Source organism: Pleurodeles waltl, chromosome 4_1 (assembly GCF_031143425.1).
Source record: "Pleurodeles waltl isolate 20211129_DDA chromosome 4_1, aPleWal1.hap1.20221129, whole genome shotgun sequence".
NCBI lineage: Eukaryota > Metazoa > Chordata > Amphibia > Caudata > Salamandridae > Pleurodeles > Pleurodeles waltl.
In genome coordinates, this window is record NC_090442.1 from 1,013,733,905 (window position 1) to 1,013,753,261 (window position 19,357).

Below are 19,357 nucleotides of genomic sequence, written 5' to 3' on the forward strand. Positions count from 1 at the left end.
TCCACCCCACCCCTGTCTAATCCACCCCACCTCACTCCAAACCACCCCATTCTAATCTAATTCACTCATCCAGTCCACCCCAGTCCACCCCAATCCACCCCAGTCCACTCCAACCAATCCAATCTACCCTATACAGTTCAATCCACCCGATCCATCCAGCCCACCCCACTCTAACCCACCCAACTGCAATCCAGCACAGTCCAATTCAATCCACCCACTCCAATGCAGTCCAATCCACCCCACTCCAGTTTAATCCACCCCACTCTAATTGAATCCACCCAATCCAACCCATGCCAATCCAAATTCACCACCCTACTCCTGTCCACCATACTCCAATCCAATCCATTCACTCCAATGCAATCTAATTACACCACTCCAGCTCAATCCACCCCACTCTATTCCAATCCACACAATCCAAACCATGCCAATCCAATCAAATCCACCCCACTGCACCCAATCCAATCTGATCCACCCCACTCCACCCCATTCCAATTCGTCCCACTACAATCCAATCCACCCCATTCCAATTCACCCCACTCCAGTCCAATCCACCCAAGCCCAATCCAATCCAATCCTCCCCACCTGAGTCCTATCACTCCAATCCAGTTCACCTCTCCAATCCACCCCAATCGACCCCACTCCATCCCACTCCCATCCAGTCCACCTCAACCCATTTCAAACCACTACACTCCAATCCAGTTCAATTCACCCCATGCTGTTCCCCCACTTTAATCCACCCCACTCTACCACAATCCAATCCACCCCACTCTACCCCAAACCACCCCACTGCCTCAATCCACTCCAACCCACTTTACCCTATTCTACTCTACTCCACCCCACTCTACACCACTATACTCAATAACACTGCAGCCTACAACACTCTCTGTCTCTGAACCACTGGACTCCACTCTTTTAGCCATGCTGAACAACAGTCACAATGGTTTATAACATGGCAAAACACTTTGCCAAAGCCAATAGCTCTTATAAAGGTGAGACCTATTGGCTTTGCCACAGCTTGTTTTACTCCTAGAGCACTAAGGTACTGGAAGAAATGCTGACACCCTTCTTGCAGTGTTTACAGCTGCTATTTAAATACAATTGCCCCCTGCCTTCCTCTTTGCATAGCTCACACACTGCCGGGGAGCCGGATACCTATGTGCTCTTCGTCCCAACCCAACACATCAGTGGGTATTGAGACAGGCTCTACCATGCAGGGACAGCTAGAATCCCAGCTAGCTGCAACTTTAAAAGCAACAGAAACATTTTAACTTTGCTTAAAAACAGCAAGCAGGAAGTGCTTGGGGTCAGGGAAGAGCCTTTTCCTGCAGTCATGGAAAGAAAGGGAGGACTGCTCTTTGGGAGACATTGGTTGGAAGGTGCTGATGGGGGCTCAGAGCCTCACATACTGACAGGGAGGGACTGGGACAGACAAGAGGCCTGGGCATCACACTAAAAGTAGCCTGCATTAGTGAATCAGATAGCTACCAAAGTGGCCCATGTTTTAAAATTGGGCAGTTTTGAACTTCCTTTATAAGTGTTTTGCAAGGTGTTTTATTATTATGGAAATCAACAGTAAAAGCTGGCCCAGCAAACCATAAAGCAGGCCCACAAACAGCCAAAAAAACAGCCCACGCACTGACTTGTCAGAGCAGCCTGGCCACTGCCTGATTGCACTATAGGCCAGTTTAATCCTGCATATTATTGGGGTGAGGAGCAATGATGGGGAGGTAATGGCTAATGCAGGATGGAAACACTTTCAAGTGGCCAAAAGGTTTGAGCTAAAATTAATGTGATAAAACCTCCACACAAGGAGTATACCAGAAATTAATAAGATCACAATAACTGCTTAATGGTTGCATTCAGGGCTGGCTTTAGCACTGGTGGCGCCCGGTGCAGCGATCTTTTTTGGCACCCCCGAACCCCATGACCTCCTCCTCGGATTCCCACACTATCACCCAAATGTGCTCCTCATCTCTCCATAGCCCCCCTTTCACATGCATTCACTTGTTTTAAAGCACTAGTAAAGGCTGGCTTTACTAATCCACTCAGTTATCCACATAAAATATAGTTCTGTTATTTGCAGCAGGCACTTTAAAACTCTGTGCCACTTTATGGTGAGTCAAAGCTCCCACTAGACAAAACGCCGTTATCTCTCTAGCAAGAACATTATTCATAAGAGGTATCTTGACATTTGAATTGCTGCCTGAAGGTTGGACGCACAAGGAACCTTTCAGCAGGTGCTTTTAAATCGCAATTTTCAAGTTATTGCTAAACACAGCGCCCCCCAATCCAGGCCAGCACCCGGTGCGGCCGCACCGCTTGCACCACCCTAAAGCCAGCCCGGTTTGCATTCATTAAAGTTCATATTTAAGTGATGATGTTGCAGTGATATCTCATCACACTGCAGGTTTCACTTGCGGCTGCTGAAATGGGAGCTCTGCATTTGTAAAGTCACAAGCAGCCGAGATCAGCAGGGAGAGGGGAACGCATGAACAGCACCTCAGAGTAAGAGCGAGATGAAAGCATGCTGGGTTTGTCCGACGAAGTTAACAATGAGCCCCACCATCCTATGCTGGTTGGCAGCCGTCCACACACACACACACGCGCCATTTCAAAACGGGAAAGGGAGATAGAGAAAAATAAATAGGGAGATTTTGCTTTCTCCAATCACTAAGATTGAAACCGAGCCACTTTTACGCAAGAGACAGCTGAAAGAAAGCAATTTTTTGCTTTAAAAAGCAAGAGTCTCCCGCCTGAATCAAGTCTGTTGATATGTATGAGCACACTAGGGGCTCCACATACAAATGCTAAGAGCGAAGCATGGGAGCTCCTGTGCGCAGCTAAACACTACTGGTTGTGAGGCACATGCACACAACAAATGTCCTAGAGGGAAAGCTAGAGTTGGCTTTGCAGGATGTGAAGAGTCTCACTGGAAGGGTGAGAGTAAAAGCTAGTCAACACGTGGGGCGGGGCAGTACAAGAGTACAGATCTCCTTAAATCCACCAAAAAACTGACACAAAACAAGGACTGCTCTAGTTGATTCCAGAATTGGTGCAAAGAAAGCAATAGAAGGACAATCCATACGTGTGTGTGGGGAGCTGCCCGGTCCTCAGCAAAAACAACAATAAAGGAGAAGTTGGCTATGTGAGAGAATGGCACTATTTTTTCAGGTGAGCGTGTACAAGCAAAAGCCCTCATTTCAGGTTGTGGAGCCAGTGAATGAAGTGGGTGGGTCATTGCTCCATGCTGTACTCTGTGGTGGGTGGAAGCAAAATGTGAGTGGCAGTGTTACAGCCCAACAGAAACGATGGCTAACCTGAAGCCTCTCTGTGTAAAATATCTATGTCTATTGTTTCCATTCATTTAAGGTGCATAAGTGAAAGCATTTGACTATGGAAACAGCAATGTCGGGTCGTTATATTTTTTTCATGCATCACTCTGCAAAAGTCAACTGTTTTGAGGTTTTGAAGCACTGAGCTGTGATACTTAGCGTCGTTGTTTGAGTTGATTTTATTTTGCTAAAGGCAAATGTTCGGTTCTACTAATGGTCACATAGTTCAGGCTAGGTAGGGTGTATAGGGTACATATTTGAAGTACAACAGTAGCCTTTGATACATAGTGGTTACATGGTTTAGGGCATGTGATCTTAAGTCTTGGCGGTCATTACTACATTGACGTGTGCAGCAGGCATGTGTACAGTGTGAAATACTTCACAGATAATTAGACAAGGGTAACGGGCACTGTGTCATATACAGGCAAGGCATGATTGACAGCAACCGTGGGGGCGAAGAGAAGGCGGCAGAATGCTTGTATCATGGGATTAGAACAGCTGGGACTTTGGAGACTCTGCTTCAACTGCGTCAGTAATCAGGAGCAGCAGATTTTTCTTGGTCCAAGTGTAGGTGCTGCCCCCTGAGAATCTACGATCACTTCTGTTTTTTCACCAAGGTATGGGGTAAACGGAAGACGCTTAGTTGCTGATCGCAAGTTGTGAGAAGGGGTTAGTGGGCAGTAAAACTGGCAATAAGCAAGTCATAATATTTTTTGCTAGGGCCCACAGAAGTAGTATATGTGCACTGGGCATCCAAGTTAGTCCCCATCTTGGCTGGGTAGGCGTCCTGTGTACTCTAGGCTTACAGATAGACTAACTCATCTCCCTGGCTACGCAAGGCCTCATAGCAATCTAACTGCTCCATTTTGGACAGTCTGCCTGTGTATGCAAGGCCTCCTGTCACTCAGACTGCCAAGTGCACACCGTGACGCAATAACTTGAGGACACAAGCTCTTAGGTGGCTCGCTTAATGGAGCGCTTAACTGATGAGTGTCTGCGATTATCAAAGAGTGCGGAGAGATACTAAAACAATCAAGATTTATGGTTAACTCAGCTTGCAAATACACCTTGTGCAACGGTTAAAGGTGATTGTGTGGAGAAATATTAATTAAGATTAGCTATTTAAGGGACACCTGAACTTTGGGACCAGTTCGGCAAGAAGAGAGCGTCTTCGGCGCGCCAAGATGGGCTTCCTCGGTCTGCTGTGGATGTACCGAAGGCTCATCATCATCTTCCTCACACCCTGCCTCCTGCTCCCGCTGCCGTTCATCATTAAAACCAAGGTAGGTGTTCTGTCTGAGAGTTTAGTGTGGGGTGACAGAACTGAGTTGAAGGGGTGCGACAGATGTACTTGAGACTTGGTCTTGGCGTCATTGTGTGGTGTTGAGTGCGTCGGGGTCACCCGTGAGGTCATTCTATTTGACACGTATGCTCTTCCCCCACAGCGCTTCGGCTCGCGGTCAACTCGATATTCACAGGTAGGCAGGTCGCTATTTTGATTATTGTGCAATAGGAAGGTGCAAGGTTGGGACGGATTTGTTTGTGCCAACTTCCCTATCTTTCCTTTATCTTTCCAAGAGGAGCCCCTTACCTTTCAAAAGTGTCCTGGCCGGGTTGGCCCCTTGTTCAGGAAGATACCTTAACTCAGACGATTGAGAGCCCGCTGCAGAGACTTTCCTATAGGTTACAGGTCATGGCTCAAAAAGTGATGGCATAGTCTTTCATCCTTCAAATGTCAATCTAAGGAGGGCTGCACAGTGCGGCAGCAATACCACCTGCTATTTAAGCCCGATAAGATACATTTTTAACATTTTGTTGTTTTTCATTCCTTTGCTGGAACTTCAGAGAGGCAGATGTTTGTTGCATCATTCTAGAAAGATTGATTTAATAAAACAGACCCTTGGAGACAAACTCAAAGTGCGCCTTCAATGTGCTATCTATTGTGAGTATTGTCCTGTCGCCTACCAGAAGCAACAATATGTGCGTCTTCAGCAGTGGTGCACACTACTGTCACCTGGGAGGTTCGTCTAAATGCATATTATCATTAGTAGTGTACAATGCACGAACACCTGTGCTTTTGTCATCACTAATAACAGTTCACACTGTCCTATAACCTACCAAGAACACCTGTATGTATGTGTCATGATTAATGGTGCATAGAGTACTGTCACCTACCAGGAGCACCTGTAAAGGCGTGTTCAATAATATACACACTCTACTGTCACCTATCAAGAGCACCTACGTGTGGCCATCACTAATGGTGCGCCCTGTACTGTCGCCTTCCAGAAGCACCACTGTACATGTCATTGATAAAGGTGCACATTGTAGTGCCACCTACAGGGAAAACCCTGCAATTAGTTATGCTAATCGCTGTAATATCACCTACCTGGAATACCCATGTATATGTCAACAATAATGTTGCGCACTGTACCCACCCATCGAGGCACCAATGACGTGTCATTAGTAATGGGGCACACTGTACTGTTGTCTACAGGGAGCACTTAGACATACGTCGTGAAAGTAATGGTGCGCACTGTACGTCACGATAGTGAGAGCACCTAGATTTATCATCGGTAATATTGATGTGTTATGTCTGACCATAAGAGAGAACACGTAGGTCATCAGTCATGCTGCCACTCCACTGGTACAATCCAAAGTAAAGAGCGTCCATGTGTGTTTCTTCCACAATAATAACTTGCTTCTGATGCAGCTTTTCTTCAGTTTTCAGAGTGTAAAGTACAGGGGTTGCTTCTATCAAATTTAGTGGGTCTCAGTGTACCTATTTAGGAAGCGTGAGGCAGCCTGGCAGGATTTGAATAGGCCTGGGCATAGTGAACGGAGACTGGCTTCAAGGAATTTAACAGAGTTGAACAAAAACTCAATGGAATTCCGGAAAGCCAGAGTTCTGTGCCCCACATAGTCCTCCTGAATGCAACCATCTCGGAAGCGCTACGCAGGGTTGGGACTGGTCAGTCAGGACCGACCCTGCTTACGCTTCTGAGATGGGTGCATTCAGGAGGGCCGTAGGCAGTGAAAGCAGCCGTTTCAGGCCTCTTGTGCACTGGCCTGTCCTGTGTGCAATGCACACTGGGCAGGGCAGTGCACAAGAGGCCTGAAACAGCAGCTTTCTTTCGCTGCCTACGGCCCTGGACTGAATTTTGGCCAGGGCCGTAGTCAGCAAAAGCTGCAGTTTCAGTCCTTGTGCAACAGTGTGCACAAACAATGGCAAAACAAAGAAAGAGACAAGGACTTAACTGGGTCTTCCAGGGGTCCTCATATCCTCGTCGTTCGACGGCGACGAAGAGTCCTCTCCAACAGCTGCCTCCCTCCTCTGCTCAGGTGCGCAATGCAGCCCAGTTTTGGGCTGCACAGCACCAGTGTAGACTGTCTGCACTTGCACTGTGCAGCTCATACTGGGCTGCAGCACACACCGGGTGAGCTCCGCTCTGCTGGCAGGGCTAGCAAACGGTTAGACCTGGCAGCTCTTGGCATGGCTTCCCTGTACATTTTTGCTTCTGACCTGTTTTTGGATCCTGTGCTGTAAGTAATTTCTGCTGGTTTTGATACTCTGGACTCTTTAACACTGCTAACCAGTGCTAAAGTGCAAGTGCTCTCTGTCTAAAAGATATTGCTAATTGGTTTTCCATGATTGTCACATTTGATATACTGGTAAGTCCCTAGTATAGTGCACCATGTGTGCCTAGGGCCTGTAAATGAAATGCTGCTAGTGGGCCTGCAGCACTGATTGTGCCACCCACATGAGCAGCTCTGTAAACATGTCTCAGACCTGCCATTGCAGTGTCTGTGTGCAGTTTTGCACTGCCAATTCGACGTGGCAAGTGTACTCACTTGCCAGGCCCAAACCTTCCCTTTTACTACATGTAAGTCACCCTTAAAGTAGGCCCTACATAGCCCCTTGGGCAGGATGCAGTGTATTTAAAAAGTAGGACATGTAACAGTGTATTTTACATGTCTTGATAGTGAAAAACTGCTAAATTCGGTTTTCACTATTACAAAGCCTATCCCTCCCATAGGTTAACATGGGGATTGCCTTTAAATATATTTTAAGTGCAGTTTCCCATTGGGAACAAATAGAGATGTGGAGTTTGGGGCCTCTGAACTCACAATTTAAAAATACATCCTTTGGTAAAGTTGGTTTTTAGATTGTCTGTTTGAAAATGCCACTTTTAGACATTGGGCATTTTCTAGCTTAACCATTCTGTGCCTCTGCTTGGCTGCTGAATACACACCTGGGTCAGACTGACAGTGGGCTGTTTGTGAATTCACTTTAGACAGTGACACAAAGGAAGCTGAGGCGTGTCCTGCATTTCCTGATGAGTCTTACTAGACGAGAGTGGGAGGCAGGAGCAGTCACCAGCACTTGAAAGGGCACTTGAAAGTCCTATCACTGTACAGTCACCAACCCCCCTACTGTGTGTCTGGGGCAGGGAAAGGAAGAGGCAGGGTCTTGTGCACTACAAAGATGTTCCTTTGAAGTTTGCTTACTTCAAAGGCAGAAATTAGTGTAAGACCCCACAACTTTAGAATACTTCTGGCTCAAGAGGAACCTCTGCCAAGAAGAAGAGCTTGATGCTTTAGGAGGACCTGCCACTCTGACTGCTGCTTTGCTGTGCTGGCCTGCAGCTTCTGCCTGAAGAGGGAAAGGACTGGACTTAGCTTTCTGGAATCTCGCTTGTGAAGTTTCTGCAAGAACATGGACTGGGCTTGTTTCCTGTTCTGAAGTCTCAGGGCCATCAAATACTTAATCTGCCAGCACCTGGGCTCTTTTGCTGAGACTCCTATCCTGCCAAGTGGTGCCACATCCAGTCCCTGGGCCCTTGAAAGGAGAAGCTGTTAAACCCAAGGAGAAAATCTACGCACCTGAGCTGAGCTGCAGAAAAACCGATGCAGCACCTGCACCGCGGCTGAAAAATCAGCGCAGCGCTAGTGAAATCGACACATTGCCGGTTCAGCGGGGATTCATCAGTGCCGCGTGTCTGCTTTTTCCATGCATCGTCCTTGGGCGTCAAAATCTTCAACATCATGCACAGACCTAAGGCTGCTTGTCCAGAAATCAATGCATCACTTCCCTGTGAGGAAAAAATTTACCCATAACTTACCAGGCGGAGTAAGGAATCAACGCATCTTTTGCTTTTCTGATGCACACTCACTTGTGCAGCTTTGTTTTTGACACATGCCAGGTACTTTGTGCTTAAACACTGCATGCATTGATTTCTATGAATTAAGACTCTTTTTACTTTAAAAATTCAGATCTTTGCTTCTGTGTGTTGGGTTTTTGTTATTTTGGTCGTGTTTGATTTAGAAAAATATTGGCTATTTCTAAAGTGGTGTAGAGTCCTTTTGTGGTGCTTTCACTGTGTTATTGTGTGTGTTGGTACAAATACTTTACACATTTCCTTTGAGATAAGCCTGACTGTGCCAAGCTGCCACAAGGGTGAGCAGAGTTTATCTGAGCTGTTCATCTCCCTTAAACTGACTAGAGTGAGGGACCCTACTTGAACAGGGTGTAAACTGACTGCCAACTAGAGAGCCCATTTCTAATACTGGTGATCAGCGGTGAGGATAGGGCTTGTATGTACACTTGTCATACAGTGATTGGTGTACACTACTGTTTTAATCCAAACCATTATGGAACCACATACTGTTTTTTTCACTTTTGATTTTTTTGTTTCTTTGCCTTCCTTGAACTTTGCAACTTTTGAGTGATGCACAATCCTGTCTCAGTCTGGGGGGGGGGGGGCATCAGCAGTTGTTGCAGAGTCAGTGTTTTGAGCTGGAGAGGTTGGTCCTCAGCTCACGAAGTTCTGCAAGAAGTTCAATTGTCCTATTAAAGGCCTCAATAAAAAGGAAAAGCTGCTAAAGGCGCTGAGGGCCTGGCTGGCAGCAAAGGTGGCTGATGGTCCCACAGAGGAGGAGAATGTTGCTGTGGAAGAGCAGGGGATCCACAATGTTTTGTTGGATAACCAAGGCCTGCCTCGAGGAAAGCCTCCAGGGCAAGCAGCAGTGCTTCTTCCAAAAGGTCTGACCCAAGAACAACTGGAGGACAGGCAGGAAAACAGGAGGCATCAGCTGGAAATGGAGAAGCTCAAGCTATAGCATAAAAGGGAGCTTCAGCTGGAGCTGGCAAGGATAAGGAGGGAGGAAGATAAAGACAAACTTGTTATGGAAAAAGAGAGAGTAGTTATGGAGAAGGAGAAAATGCATTTAGCTCAGGAGCTGAGATTGAAGGAGCTGGATTGCAGGAGCAGGTCCAGCACAGATGGTGGCAGCATTTCTTCAGTGCAGTCGGAAAGGAAAGTGCACCTTCCCAAAAGTGTAGGAAGGAGTACACTAAGGAGGATGACATCAATTTCAGGGTTATAAGGCAGCTCTCCACATGCATGGGATTCCTGAGAGAGATTGGGGGCGGGCCTGTGGAATTACATCAGAGCAGATGGGAGGACACCTTGTTAGCACTAGGGACAGCTAGTGAGCTCGCCTACTCTAACATGAAGGATGCCCTCATTACTAGGTATGGCCTGACACCATAAATGAACAGGAAAAAGTTCAGGGAGAGTAAGAAACTTGATTCCCAGACCTGGCTTGAGTGTCATTTTGTACAGCACTGGATGGTTGGGTAGGGCAGTGAGGCAACAGATTACCAGGGGCTGTACAATTTGTTTGAATGGGAGCACTTGTCTAGTCTGCATTTTCCACTGCAGCACCAGAATTGATTGAAAGCAGGCTTACTGAACCCAGGAATCTTGCTCAGGAGGCAGACCATTGGGTGAGTACCAGGGTCCACAAGTTGTATGGGGGAGACTTCGTCAAGGGTGAGCAGGGTCCCCAACTGAAGAAGGAGGGGGACACAAGGATAAAAATAAGAAGTTATCTAAAGGGCCCCAAACTAATTCCCAGGGTAAGGATTCCCAGCCTCTGTGGAGAAAAATAGTTGATTCCCTTCAGGGACCCATCAGGTGCTATGCCTGTAATCAGGAAGGGCACCTCAGAGGGAGTCCCAAGTGTCCTAAGCGGGCACAGCCTCCCACCGGTGGGCAGTCACTTGGGGTGGCCAGTGTAGCGCTTGGGGAGGAGTTGGCCCCAGTTAGTGGTGGGGAGTCAGCTGAGTTCACCCTAGTCTCCCTGGGTGAGGGTGAGGTGGTCCAGAGAACCCACATACCTTATAATACAAAGAAGTATGGGCAGTGAGTGACCATCAATGGGAGGCGGTGGAGGCTCTGGGAGACCCAGGAGCCAGTATGACAACAGTCCGCTGTCATCTGGTGTCTAAGGAGCAGGTAGTCCCCAACGTGGTCCATCAGGTTGTCACAGTAGGCAACAGTGCGCACCAGTGCTAGATAGCTCAGGTACCCTTTGAATGGGGGTAGGGAGGTCTCAGGTTCCTTAAGGGTAGCTGTGAGTCCATCCATGCCTGTTGACTGTCTGCTAGGTAATGATCTGGAGCATACTGCCTGGAAGGAGGTGGAGCTCAGGTCACATTTGGAAACGTTGAGATTGCCAGAGTGGGCATGCATGATCATAAGGTCCATGGCCGCCAGAGAGTTCGATCAGGAGGATCTGGAGCCTGAAACAGTGGCCCAGGAGCCTGCTAGGAAAGGAAGGGGCAAGGGGTGCATGAACCCCACTCCTGAGATTCCCACTGTCTGGGAGGAGGCTGAACCTGAGGGGGACACCCCACAAACTACAGGGGAAGAAGTAGTTGAACTCGGGGACCTGCCTGAGCAGCCCCATTGGTAGCAGGAAGGAGACCCCACCAGGAAGGAGTTCTGCACAGTGGAGAAAGCATGCCCCACCCCTGAGGGCCTTCGGAAACAGGCCAACGCCCAGGCAGCTGGTGACACTTCTGGATCTCACCTGATTTACTGGGAGAGTGATCTCCTGTATAGTGAGCCTAAGGTTGCTGAGCCTTGGGTAGCCAGTGTGCTGGTGGTACCCCAGTGTTTCAGTGCCTTCCTTATGGGTCTGCTAGGAAAGGAAGGGGTGCATGAACCCCACTGGCAGGTCATTTGAATCAGGGCAACCTTTGACAGGCTTTTCGCCCACTTTTATTGGCCCCAAATGAGGAAGAACTCAGATGCATTCTGCAGGACTTGTCTGACCTGCCAGGTGAGTGACAAACCTGGGAAGAGGTGCAAGGCTCCTCTTCAACACTTTCCTGTCGTGAGCACCCCTTTTGAGCAGGTGGGCACTGACATTGTGGGGCCTCTGGATTCCAATACAGCCAGGGGCAACAGGTTTATCCTGGACTTGGTGGACAATGCCAGCCGGCACCTGGAAGCTATCCTCCTTCGGACAGTAACTGCACCCACAGTGAGTGGCTAGGGCACAGATGGGGATCTTAACCTGTGTGGGCTTCCCCAAGGAGGTGGTATCTGACCGCGCTACCAATTTCATGTCGCTGCACATGAAGGCCATGTGGAAGGCATGTGGTGTAACATACAAGTTCACCACGCCTTACCACCCCCAAAGCAATTGATTGGTTGAGAGATTCAACCATACCCTGAAGTCCATAATTATGGGTCTCACTGAACCCATGAGGCGTAAGTTGGATGTTACCATACCTGTTGTTTGCTTACAAGGAGGTACCACAGAAGGGGGTTGGCTTCAGCCCCTTTGAGCTTCTGTATGGCACCCTGTGAGATGGCCTCTCAGTTTGGTGAAGGAGGGCTAGGAGCATGCTCCCAAGAAGCCCCCACCCCACAGGATGTATTCAGTTACATGTGTGTTTCTCAGGAGAATCTGGAGGCTAGCCAGGAAGACATGAAACATTGGTATGACCAGAATATACCACTCTGGTTGAGTTTCAGCCTGACCAGAAAGTGTGGGTGATGGCCCCAGTAGAGCCCTGTTCTCTCTAAGATGGTTGGTCTGGACCATTTGAGGTGAAAGAGCATAAAAGTAATGTCAACTACTTGGTGGACGTGCAGACTCCTAGGAACCCTTTGAGGGTACTGCGCGTGAACAGCCTCAAACCATACTTTGAGAGGTCTGAGTTGACCATGCTCTTGGTCTGTAGACGATGGGGTGGAAGAGGAGAGTGAACCTCTTCCCGACCTCCTGTCTTCCAAAATCCATGACGGGGCAGTGAAGGGTGTAAACCTCTCCCCTACTCTGGCCCTAGATCGGCAGAAGGACTGTCTCCAATTGCTGGTACAGTTTGCCTCCCTCTTCTCACTTACACTGGGGTCACCCACTGGTGCACCCATGACATTGATACTGGAGACAGCCTCCCTGTTAAGCACAAGTCTTTCAGGTTAACTGACAGAGTGAGAAACAGCATGAAGGAGGAAGTGTCTAAGATGCTGGAGTTAGGGTTGATTGAGTTCTCCAACAGCCCTTGGTCCAGTCCTGTGGGTCTGGTCAACAAGGCTGCTCCACCTGGTGTCACACCTGAACTTATGTTCTGTGTTGACTACCAGGGGCTCATGCCTTCCCCAGGACTGATGCACACACCATCCCCAGAGCTGATGAGTTCATTGACCAGTTGGGAGCTGCCAATGTCCTCACCACGTTTGTTCTAATGTCTGGGTACTGGCAGATTGATTTAACCAAGGGGGCAAAGGAGAGGTCTGTGTTCTCAACAACAGAGGGGCAGCACTAGTTTTGTGTCATGCCCTTTGGGTTGACAAACGCCCCTGCCACATTCCAGACGCCAGTCTACCAGGTTCTGTGGTGTATTTGAGACACCAGGTATAGAGCAGCAAGGTGGCACCCCTGCAGGCAAAAATTAACACTATTCTGGCTTGGATTCCGCCTCAAGACTGAGACTGAGGTGAGGGCCTTCTTAGGACTCACTGGTTACTGCAGGAGATTTGTCAAGGAGTTTGGCACCATTGTTCCTCCTGTGACAGAGCTGACTTCCAAGAAGCAGCCACGTCAGGTGCTCTGTACAGAGGTGTGCCAGAAGCTATAGACACCCTGAAAGAGGCCATGTGCACAGCCTGCGTGCTCAAGGCTCCAGAATTTTCCAAAGAGTTTGTGGTGCAGACAGGTTCTTCAGAGCATGGTGTGGGAGCTGCGATCTCACAGCTTAATGAAGAGGGCCTAGATCAACCTGTATCCTTCATCAGTAGGGGTTGCTTTCCAGGGAGCAGAAGTGTAGCGCAAAAGACAGGAAAGCTTTTGCTGTGATCTAGGCACTGAAGAAGCTAAAACCCTACTTGTTTGGGACTCACTTCCGGGTTCTAACAGACCACATGGCTAATGCAGATGAGGGGTGTTAGACTTTTCATCCTTGGCGTGGCCTCCCTTAACTTTTTGCCTCGTTCCCCAGGTTGTTGATGTGTGCTGGACTCTGATTTTACTGTTTTTGTTACTCTGGGAACTCTACCACTGCTAACCAGTGCTAAAGTGCAAGTGCTCCTTTACAAAATGTGTATGTAATTGGCTTATCCATGATTGGCATATTTGGTTTACTAGTAAGTCCCTAGTAAAGTGCACTAGAGGTGCCAGGGCCTGTAAATCAAATGCTACTAGTGGGCCTGCAGCACTGGTTGTGCCACCCACATAAGTAGCTCTGTAATCATGTCTCAGACCTGCCATTGCAGTGTCTGTGTGTGCAGTTTTAACTGTGAATTCGACTTGGCAAGTGTACCCACTTGCCAGGCCTAAACCTTCCCTTTTCTTAAATGTCAGACACCCCTAAGGTAGGCCCTAGGTAGCCCCAAGGGCAGGGTGCAGTGTATGGTTAAGGTAGGACATAGTAATGTGTTTTATATGTCCTGACAGTGAAACATTGCTAAATTTGTTTTTCACTGTTGCAAGGCCTGTCCCTCTCATAGGTTAACATGGGGGCTACCTTTAAAACTGATTAAAGTGTAGATTCCCTTTGGGAGTGGATGGACATGTGGGGTTTGGGGTCTCCAAGCACACAATTTAAAAATACATCTTTTAGTAAAGTTGATTTTAAGATTGTGTGTTTGAAAATGCCACTTTTAGAAAGTGGGCATTTTCTTTCTTATATCATTTCTGTGACTCTGCCTGTTTGTGGATTCCCTGTCTGGGTCAGTTTGACTGTTGGGCTGGTTTCGTCTCACACTAGACAGTGACACAAAGGGAGCTGGGGTGTAGCCTGCATATCCTGATGAGCCATCTGTGCTAGGAGGGAGGGGAGGAGTAGTCACTCGCACCTGAAAGGGCTGTGCCTGCCCTCACACAGTGCAGTCTCCAACCCCCTCATGAGTGTCTGGGGCCCGGCCTGGGCAAGGCAGGATTTCACATTCAAAAGAGACTTTACTTTGAAGTAGGCCTACTTCAAAGGAGAAATTGGGTATAAGAGGGGCACCCAAAACCACAGACTTTAGAAACCCTTCTGGAAACAAGAGGAACCACTGCCTGGAGAAGAGCTGAAGAGCTGAGGAAGAAGAGCTGCCCTGCCTGTGACTGTGCTATGTGGAGCTATCCTGCAGTTGTTGCTTCTGCCAGAGTAAGAGGACAAAGACTAGACTTTGTGTGCCTTCCATTTTGAGAAGAAATCTCCAAGGGCTTGATTTAGAGCTTGCCTCCTGTTGTTTGAAGTCTCAGGGACATCAAAGACTTCTCTCTGCCAGCACCTGGAGTCTCTGGAGAGACTCCTACTCTGCCCTGTGGTGCCCATCCAGTTCCTGGGACCCTAAAAGGAGAAACTGGCAGCCTAAAGACAAGAAAATCCACGCACAGAATGTTGTGCGGGGAAAAGATTGACGCAACTCCGATCTGTGACTGAAGAAACAACGCACAGCCGGCTCCACAGCTGAGAAACTACGCTCTCAGGAAACCGACCAAAGAATCGACGCACCGAGCAGGAGAAACGACACGCAGCATGGTTGACGGAGGCTGGGAGATCACCATCCGCGCTGCAGGGTTTTCGGATCATCGTGCGGCTGGATTTCCGACTCAAGTACCACTGTGGGTGGAAAAACAACGCAAGGCCTGCCCGGACCCGATAGTACTGACCGTATCGACGCATCACTCTCCTGCAGAGAGAAGAAACGACGCACCCAACCCGGCGAAAGGAGAAACGACGCATGGTCCCACTCGTGAGTGGAATCACTGCATTGCAAGCCCTTTTTGGCGCACACTCGCCCGTGAGGAGTTATTTTTGACACGCCCAAGGTAATTTTTCACTCTGACTGTGTTAGTGTGTGTTTAAAACTACCTAAAGACTCTTTTTGCATTTTTATTGATAACTTGACTTGTGTATTGTGGATTTTTGTCATTTTGGTCTTGTTTTGTTTAGATAAATATTTCCTATTTTTCTAAACTGGTATTGTGTCATTTTGTAGTGTTTTCATCAAGTTACTCTGGCCCTCATTCTGACCCTGGCGGTCGGTGATAAAGCGGCGGCCAAGCCGCCAACAGGCCGGCGGTCTAAAATATGCAATTCTGACCCTGGCGGGAACCGCCAACACAGCCCGCCAACTTAACACTCCGACCGCCACAGCGGTACAAACAAACAGCGCGGCGGTTCCCGCCAACAGCCCGGCGGCAGACAATGTACCGCCCACCCTATTACGACCCACCAATCTGCCACCTTTTCCGGGGCGGGAGCACCGCCGATAAGAACACGGCGGAAACAGACTACGAACGGGAAAACGCTCACCTCTACGCACTCCACGCGAGATTCCGGCAGTATGGAGCCAGAGTTGCAGGTCATCCCCGCACTCCTATTCCTGCTCATATACCAGGAGCACGCCCGGCGGCGCGGAAGACATCGGTGAGTACTGCACCTACGACACAGGGGAGGGAAAAGATTACCGGCACACACCCACCCACCCACACCCACTACAACACACACATCAATGCATTCCCACAGATCACTGTCACAACCCACAAACCACCCCCCTCCGAAATAATGCAAAGACCAAAAGAAGAGATCATAAACGGGCAGATATATTGAAATATGTACACCAGTAATCCCAATTAATAAATAAACTACGTACAAAATATATACAGCTACTAAATGTAGTCCAACCACTGTCCGTGGATCACAGGGGTCCTGTGCAAAGGGGCAAGGCCCAGTCCCACGACAAGAACTCCACGGAGAGAACACTGCAGGGGCATCAGAAAGAAAATAGGACAGGCACCTCAGGGGGAAGGGAAGGGGGGGCACCTCAGCCACTTGAGTACACGACGCCAGATCCACGAGGGGACTCCATGACCACTGGCCCATCCTGGGGAGAGCAAAGCCACAGTCCAAACAGTCCATACAGTGGGTGGCCTGCCCACTGGGCCATCCTGGGGAGAGCAAAGCCACAGTCCAAACAGTCCATACAGTGGGTGGCCTGCCCACTGGGCCATCCTGGGGAGAGCAAAGCCACAGTCCAAACAGTCCATACAGTGGGTGGCGTGCCCACTGGGCCATCCTGGGGAGAGCAAAGCCACAATCCAAACAGTCCATACAGTGGGTGGCCTGCCCACTGGGCCATCCTGGGGAGAGCAAAGCCACAGTCCATACAGTCCATACAGTGGGTGGCCTGCCCACTGGGCCATCCTGGGGAGAGCAAAGCCACAGTCCATACAGTCCATACAGTGGGTGGCCTGCCCACTGGGCCATCCTGGGGAGAGCAAAGCCACAGTCCATACAGTCCATAACAGACCCCACTGCCACTGGAGGAGGCAAGTTGGCCAGAGGACATCCTGCAGCCCTGCCCGAGATAGATCCTGCCCTGCCACGTCTGCCAAAGGGCCAGCGGTTCTTGCCCTGAAGGGCCCAGTTCAGCGGTTCTTGAGACGGCGGGGCCCAGTTCAGCGGTTCTTGAGACGGCGGGGCCCAGTTCAGCGCTCCTTGCCTTGAAGGGCCCAGTTCAGCGGTTCTTGAGACGGCGGGGCCCAGTTCAGCGGTTCTTGCCTTGAAGGGCCCAGTTCAGCGGTTCTTGAGACGGCGGGGCCCAGTTCAGCGGTTCTTGAGACGGCGGGGCCCAGTTCAGCGGTTCTTGCCCTGAAGGGCCCAGTTCAGCGGTTCTTGAGACGGCGGGGCCCAGTTCAGCGGTTCTTGAGATGGCGGGGCCCAGTTCAGCGGTTCTTGAGACGGCGGGGCCCAGTTCAGCGCTCCTTGCCTTGAAGGGCCCAGTTCAGCGGTTCTTGAGACGGCGGGGCCCAGTTCAGCGGTTCTTGCCCTGAAGGGCCCAGTTCAGCGGTTCTTGAGACGGCGGGGCCCAGTTCAGCGGTTCTTGAGACGGCGGGGCCCAGTTCAGCGCTCCTTGCCTTGAAGGGCCCAGTTCAGCGGTTCTTGAGACGGCGGGGCCCAGTTCAGCGGTTCTTGAGACGGCGGGGCCCAGTTCAGCGGTTCTTGCCTTGAAGGGCCCAGTTCAGCGGTTCTTGAGACGGCGGGGCCCAGTTCAGCGGTTCTTGAGACGGCGGGGCCCAGTTCAGCGGTTCTTGCCCTGAAGGGCCCAGTTCAGCGGTTCTTGAGACGGCGGGGCCCAGTTCAGCGCTCCTTGCCTTGAAGGGCCCAGTTCAGCGGTTCTTGAGACGGCGGGGCCCAGTTCAGCGGTTCTTGCCCTGAAGGGCCCAGTTCAGCGGTTCTTGAGACGGCGGACGGTCTATGGCCAACTGCTAATTGCCTGGTGGTGCCCTCCTGGGCAGCGGGGATGGTGCTCCTTCACTGCCCACCTGGGCTGTGGGTGGTGGGGCCCTCCTGGCCAGCTGGGCTGGGTCCTCCCTGGGCAGCGGCTATGGGGGTGGTGGGCTCTCCCGGGGCAGCTGTGCCGGTTCCTCCCGGGGCAGCGGCTATGGGGGTTGTGGGCTCCTCCTGGGCAGCAGGCCTGCTGCCTGACCTCTCTGACTTGCTGCCCTTGCCCTCCTTAGTCGTGGGCCTGTGGCCCTTTCCTCCCTTTGGAGCTGTGGCTGGTGACTGTCTCTGGGTGGTGTCCGGGGGGGATGTAGAAGGCGGGCTCCTGCGGCGACCCTTCCGCCTTCTGCTCCTCTTCCCAGGGGGTGGGCTGGCTGTCCCCTTGCTGCTGGGCGAAGATCCAGACATGCGGGCTGGCGGGCTCCAATACCCCTGCACCCTTGTCAAGGGGGCTGCAGGTCTGGTGGTGGCTGAGGTGCTCTTCTTACCCCGACGAGAAGGAGGGGGGGGCTCAGGGTCAGGAAAGAAGTTAGTAGTGGCGAGGAAGAGCTTCTTGGGACAATGGAGAGTGGTAGGTACAGTGGGAATGGGAGTGGAGGGAGAGGATGTGGTTGTAGGTGAGTCACGTTTGCTGTCTTTGGGTGCAGGTGCAGGAGGGATAGGCTGTCGTGAGGTGGATGGCTGTTGGGTGGGTGGGTGATTGCGTTTGTGTGGTGTGGAAGAGGGGGTGACAGACACAGTGGGAGAGGACACAGGGGACGTGTAAATGGCAGTGGGGGTGGTAACTGCACGTGTGCGGACTGGAGTGGAGGGTGTGCTGGTGATGGAAACACTGGCTGATGGTGAGGTGAATGGAGGTGTGAGTGTAGACGTCACAGGGAGGGAGGAGGGAGACGAGGAGGTGGGGGTCACAGAGGTGGTAGTGACTGTTGGCATGTCTGCATCGGAATGTTGCATGTGTGAATGTCTGCGTGATCTGTGGTGCTTATGTTTGGATGAGCTTCTCTTGGGTGTTGAGGTGTGTGCAGGCTGGTCTGATGGTGTGGGTGGGACAGGCAGAGGAACAGGAGACTGGGAGGAGGGAGTTAGTAGAGGCAGGCAGGAGACAGGGACAATGGCTGCCGTCAGTGCTGAGGCCAGAGCCTGGAACGATCGCTGATGGGCAGCCTGACCCGAATGAATGCCCTCCAGGTACGCATTGCTGCGATGAACCTCCCTCTCCACCCCCTGGATGGCATTCAAAAGGGTAGTCTGCCCAACAATGAGCGTTCGGAGGAGGTCAATGACCTCCTCACTGAGGGCAGCGGGGGTAACAGGGGCAGGGCCTGAGGTGCCTGGGGCAAAGGAGATGCCCGGCTTCCTGGCAGAGCGGGCACGGGGCGAACGCTGAGGGGCTGCTGGGAGGGCGGAGATGGTGCGCTGGGTGGCGGCTGTACCTGTAATGGCGGGGGGC

General features: G+C 50.7%; 1 protein-coding gene across 1 annotated transcript in view; it reads left to right on the top strand.

Annotated features, from left to right (window-relative positions):
- Nucleotides 1-4,456: 4,456 nt before the first annotated feature.
- SLC13A1 (solute carrier family 13 member 1) overlaps nucleotides 4,457-19,357 on the top strand; it is a 311,708-nt gene continuing 296,807 nt past the window's right edge. The window contains exon 1 of the mRNA XM_069229886.1: nucleotides 4,457-4,615. Coding sequence (XP_069085987.1) covers nucleotides 4,517-4,615 — 99 coding nt within the window. The 5' untranslated portion in view covers nucleotides 4,457-4,516. The remainder of the gene's footprint in view (nucleotides 4,616-19,357) is intronic.